Source organism: Hemitrygon akajei, chromosome 15 (genome assembly GCF_048418815.1).
Source record: "Hemitrygon akajei chromosome 15, sHemAka1.3, whole genome shotgun sequence".
NCBI lineage: Eukaryota > Metazoa > Chordata > Chondrichthyes > Myliobatiformes > Dasyatidae > Hemitrygon > Hemitrygon akajei.
This window is the reverse complement of record NC_133138.1, coordinates 76,323,875-76,329,874: the sequence shown is the minus strand read 5'-3', so window position 1 is coordinate 76,329,874 and position 6,000 is coordinate 76,323,875. Positions and strand designations below refer to the sequence as shown.

Sequence of the window (6,000 nt, the reverse complement as noted above, 5' to 3'; positions counted from 1 at the left end):
CCATTGAGGCTAGGAAGTACCCAGGAGGTTCAAAAGCCACCTAAGGTCTAGCAGTAGGCCTCGACTTACTAAGTCGGACAGCTGGGTTAGGAGCATGCGCTATTAATTTAAGGAGCGGAAGCAGTTCTGCAGGTCTTGGATTAATTTGCAATTTACGGCATAATACCACAAAGGTGGCCGTATGACAGTGTCCTAAAAGATTTTCCCGCTGGTCTGTGCAGAATAACCCACAGCAAAGGCTGCAGTCTTGCAACTGGCCAAGAGGCCCCCAACTCTCTGCTCTGGCTCCATTATAACAAACTCGCTCTGCCACCCAGAGGACAGAAATAGTTTTGCGCCTAAATTCCCTGAAAAGCTCTTGTGACAAAAAAAATTTCAAAATAAATTTATTAACAACCCTGAGACTCGTTTAGTATCTCACTAGCAGAGTGTCACTACTTGTAGGATGGGGACAGGTCGACGCGAACCAATGAACATTGAGTGACCGGAGCACATGAAATAAAAACTATCGAGCCTGCTTATTTATCATCAAGTTAGATCCCAATTTGTGCATCTCACTAGATACCCCCTGTGGTGAACTACATATACCTGTCTGGACACGCCCCCTGCTGACTGCTCCTGTGGCCCCTCCCACTGACCGTGGCTCCTCCCACAGACCCCGGTATAAAGGCGACTGAGGCCTGAGTCCGACCCTCAGTCTCCAGGATGTAGTATGGTGGTCAACTACTGCTTGTTCTTTCATCCAGTCAATAAAAGCCGATATCTCGCCTTCACGTCTCAGAGAGAGTTATTGATGGTGCATCACCCCCACTATCTGTTTCCAGCCATGCTCCATCTGACACAGACCACCCTGCTGCTGAAACCTTCATCCCTGCCCTTGTTACCCCTGAGGCTCCTGCAGGGTTGCAGAAGATGCCGCATTGTCGGCACCTTTTCACTCGGGGCTCTGGGACTCCGCATCCCCTTCATGGATTCTGCCTGGCGTGCTGAGCTCCTCCAGCATTTGTGTGTATTGCTCTATTTCCAGCATCTGCAGAAGTTTTAGTGTCTCTCTCCAGTTTGCTGTCAGTTCTGCTGGATCATCTAGCTGAGCTTGTTGCCCAGGGCTACTGGCTGGGACATCACCAGCCACTGGAAGGCAGTCAGTCAAACTGCTCGCTCCCAGAGCTGAGCTGAAGGCATTAATGATCGGGAGCAAGGCATTTTTGTACATGACATCTGTTGCAGGATATGGCTGCCAACCGTCACTCAACAGCAGCGGTAGCCTTCCCATAAATTTGCTCCAATCTGTTTATCCATTCAGACTGGAGCAAGTGAATATGAATCCCTTTGTATTAATATTAATTCATTACAGCCTTGCCAAAACGTCTGTATCTTTTCATAGCATTACTCCCAATATGCACTACCTCTCAATTATCTGCATAAAATTTAAGCACCAAATATTTGCCCTTTCTACTCTTACCATCTGATGCAGTTATTATTATTATTATCATTATGAATTGCAATCTACTGCTGCTGCATAACAACAAATTTCATGCTAGTGATATTAAACCTGATTCTGATTACAGTATTCCTATGTATTGTATGTATCCTATAAGAATCACCTTCTCACCATTGGTGCCTTTTGCAAATTTAGAAATAGCATTTTCATTGCAATTTATAGATTATTGATTCAAGTTATGGACTGCACATTAATTCTTGTGAATCATCATTACCCATTTTCTTTTGTTGCAAATTGTTATTTTACACCTCCCCCCCACTCTTTGCTTTCTGTCCCAAAGCCATTCTGCATCTTAGTCCCCTGTATTCGCTATGAATATTATTCGTTTATCTTGGGCCTCTTATCATATTGAAAATCTAATTAAATGTTAATAACTCCATTACTTTTAAATTTGAACTATTAAATAAGCTGTTAAATAAGCTCATAGGTCTCTTACTCTCAAGTGCAATTTTCGACAACTGGAAAAAGTTGATTAAATCGCGATACTTCAAGCACCTCAGAATCATGTTTAATATCAGCGGCATACGTCATGAAATTTGTTGACTTACCGGCAGGAGTACAATGCAATACATGATAATATAGAAAAAACAAGTAAATCAATTAGAGTAAGTATCTATTATATTAAATAGTTAAATTAAAAATAGTGAAAAAGCAGAAATAATAAAAATATTTACAAACTGAACGTTTGCTTCTAAATAGAAGACTGGAGACTTGCAATAACTATTTTAATTGCAGCAAAATGTTTGCATGATACTACCCCAGTTGTACTGTGTATTTTAACCCAAATGCGGTGTGAGTTTCAACATAACAACGATGACATGAGGATAATAATTGATAACTCATTTAGTTGTTAATATTTTAGCATATTTGCTCATGTTTAATCAATATTATGAACAATCTGTCCTTTTGTAGTTCCAGTGATCAAACTTGGAGCAGTGATGGACAGCTGTCGATCATCTTCTGAGGCGCTCCATAGCCGAAAGTGCTTGGCCAATCAAGGAAGCGGATGCTGGTAGGTGAGGAGGTGCGAAGGAAGGGGTGCTGCGATTGGCTGCAAGGAAAAATGGCGACGGCGGTGGAGTTTCCAGAGCTGAAAGAGGTGAAGCGCGGTTTGATGGCGGTGAGCGGTTTGTGCCGGGAACGAGGGCTGCTGCAAAGCGCCAAGTGGTGAGTCTCGGAGTCTCAGCAGTAGGGAGCGCTAACGGCCTGCGCCCTGTGACTCCCATTGGCCTCTCCTTTCCGGTGCTCGGACCTGATGTTTTGCTGCCCCCGGGAGAGAGGCGACGTGTCGGGCAGGCCTCTGGGACAGGGGTGGTGGGGAGCCGAACGCTCCGGGTTTGGGGGAAGGAGAAAGGGAGGTGGGAGTGGGAGGCAGGTCCTCAGGGGGGAGATGGTGCAGGGCTGGCGACATCTCCCGGTCGGCGCCTTGGAGAAGACGGTGAGTTGCTGCACAACTGACTAAACGGAGAACCAGGAACAACAACAGAAACTGCTGAAGGAACTCAGTGGATCCGCATTTGTGGGGTGGGTGGAGGTCAGGGCTCTGCATCAAGACCAAGCATGTAGACAGAAGATTGTCAGTATTAGGATGTGAGTCAGGGATTAGGAGGTGATAGGTGAAACCAGGTGAGGAGGGGGTTGGTGAGCGGGTATAGCCAGACTGGAGTTGGATGACAGTAGATGGTGGGTGATAGGTAGAAACAGATAAAGAAAGAGGACAACAAGGGTGCAGATGCAACAAGGTTGGGGGGGCGGGGGGGAAGCAAAGAGTTAGAGACATAACTCGTTGGCGATGAAAGGAAACAGCCTGCAGATGCTGAATCTGATGAGTAAGAACCCTGATTTAGGCATAAAGTCAAGGCAGAGGGGATCCCAAGGTGATTGGAGACTATATCTGCTGGGTGGGAATAAATCTTTTCCCTTGAGAAACTTAATACACCTTGGTCCAGGGTTATCGGGAAAGTTACTTTATCTGAAGTGATGTGCTTCAGATGAGACAAAGTTTGATCCACTGATCTCTATTGGACTCAACTCTGGGTTTTCTCCAATGCTCCACTTATCTATTATGTTAACAGAAAAATCATATAAAAAGTGTTTTCAATTTGTCTCTTCTACATTAACTGCTTACAAGCTACTCTATACTGATGCAAAGTGTAAGTACAAGCCTTCTGATAGTTGTTTGTGTAATGGAGAAGGCTGTGCAGTAGATTCATCTACCAGATATAGGTGTAAATTTGTGAAGTTGTGAGTGCTTGTGGAATATTCCTTTTTTTCAAAGAATTTTGTACTGTTATATTTGTTCTGGGTGAACATTTGTATATTAGCTAGTGGCAAATTCTTAAAGGGGTTGATATGGTGGATTTGTTCTCTGGCTGAAATCTACAAGTAGGGATTACAGTCTCAACGTAAATGGGAATTCATAAATGTGGAGACATAATGAATTTTTGGAGTTTACCAGATACCATGAAAAATCAATGAAAGACCATGAAGAGGGTCTCAACACAAAACATTAACAATGCTTTAACCTCCTACATATTGTTCCTTCCTGTAGTGTTCTACACAGTGTTCCTCCAGTTATTTGTTTCTTTGCTTCAGATTCCAGCATCTGCAATTTCTTGTGTTGCAAGATTAAATCAGAGATTGCATTCAAAATTGAAAATATTGAAGTAAGCTGCAGAGATTTGTAAGCTTAGTCAGCTCCATCATGCGCACTAGCCTCCATAATATCCAGCACATCTTTAAGGAGTGATGCCTCAAAAAGGCAGCATCTATCATTAAGGAACTGCCATCACTCAGGACATGCCTTCTTCTCATTACTACCATCAGGAAAGAGGTACAGAAGACTGACAGAATAGACAACAATTCAGGAGCAGCTTCTTCCCCTCAGCCATCACTTGAACACTAACTCACTACTTTCTTATTCTAATTTTTGCACTAGTTAATTTAACTATTTAATATATAATTAACATTTTTTCTATTATGTATTACATTGTACCACTGCCTCAAAGACAACAAATTTTATGACATATGGAGTGATACTAAACCTGATTCTGACACTGATTATGACAGAGGAATCAAGGAATGCGAGAAAGGATAGGAAAGTAGTGTTGACATCAAAGCTCTAGTTGAATAGTTGAGCAGACTGATCGGGCAAACAGTCTACTCTGGCTTTTATTTCTAATGTTGTCAAGCACCTTTGCTAATGTTAGATAGTTGGGTTGCTGGGCAGTGTGGCTTGTTGGACTATAAGTAATTAACCAGGCAATGGTGCTTCAATCCAGAGAATATATAAATATTTCTAATACAAGTAGTTAAAAAGTAACTGCAGTCCTGGATGATGAAAAGGAATATTTCTTAAAATGAATAGTAACCAAGAGGTGATGCTGAAGATTCAGAGTAACACACTCAGACTGCTGAGTTTCTCTGGCATTTTGTGTGTGCTACTCAAAATGAATACTGTACTTTGAACATCTAAGTTGTCTGCATGCAAAAGTTGTGTTAGTACGTGTGTGTTACATTCTGATGTCATTTGACCAGGGCTTCAGAGCTGGCTTTCTCTTTGGATCCTCTTCCTAAGGATGAGCTGCCTCCTGTCCCTCCATTATCAGAGGTATGACAGTCTTTTGTTTAAAAGAATAATAAAGATTGAATTGATTTAGGCAGGCACAGAACAAAGAGTGTAATAATGCATTTGACCAGAAATTACATTTGTGTGTTTTAGAATTTGCTAGGGGGAAATGGGGGCATTAAAGGCTACAGCATGGTGTAAAAGTGGGTGGACAGATGAAATTTAATCCTTAGAGGTGTGTGTTGATGTATTTTGGGAGGGCAAACAACGATAGGACATACACAGTTAGACCCAGTGTAGGTGGAGAAGATGCTGAAGAAGTCCAGTGAACATTGAGTTGGGATGTCATGTTTTATATAGCTTTATAACAGTGATGAAGCCACGCTTGGAGTATTGTGTGCACTTCTGGCAGCTACTTTACAAGGTGCAGAGAAGATTCACTAAGAGGTCAAGCACAAAATAAATTGCTGGAGAAACTTGGTGGGTTAGGCAACATCTGTGGAGCCAGAGGGATAGTCAATGTTTTGAGTCAAGACTGCATCACCTAGCTGAGCGGGCACTGTGATCAGCATGGACTAGTTGGGCTGAATGGTCTGTGCCAATGCTGTATTGCTCCATGACTCTGGCTCCAGATTCCAGCATCTGCAATCACTTGTGTAGTCACAGTTCGTTGCTAAATTGCAGCATTTTATTTATAGGAGGTGATTGCACAGACTAGGTTTGCTTTACTTTCAGCAGAAGAGGCTAAGTGGTATAAAAATTATGAAGGATTCCAGTATGGTCAAGTGCAAGATCTTATCTTCCTCATGTTGGGGGTGTTAAAGATAAGAGGGCATAGGCTTGAGTTGAGAGGTTTAGTGCAGATCTGAAGAGATCTTCTTTCATATTGGGTAGTTGAAATCTGGAATATGTCTGAAAAGATTATGGAAGC

General features: G+C 42.5%; 1 protein-coding gene across 1 annotated transcript in view; it reads left to right on the top strand.

Annotated features, from left to right (window-relative positions):
- Positions 1-2,513: 2,513 nt before the first annotated feature.
- cdc23 (CDC23 (cell division cycle 23, yeast, homolog)) overlaps positions 2,514-6,000 on the top strand; it is a 27,725-nt gene continuing 24,238 nt past the window's right edge. Inside the window, exons 1-2 of the mRNA XM_073067825.1 lie at positions 2,514-2,668; positions 5,039-5,111. Coding sequence (XP_072923926.1) covers positions 2,565-2,668; positions 5,039-5,111 — 177 coding nt within the window. The 5' untranslated portion in view covers positions 2,514-2,564. The remainder of the gene's footprint in view (positions 2,669-5,038; positions 5,112-6,000) is intronic.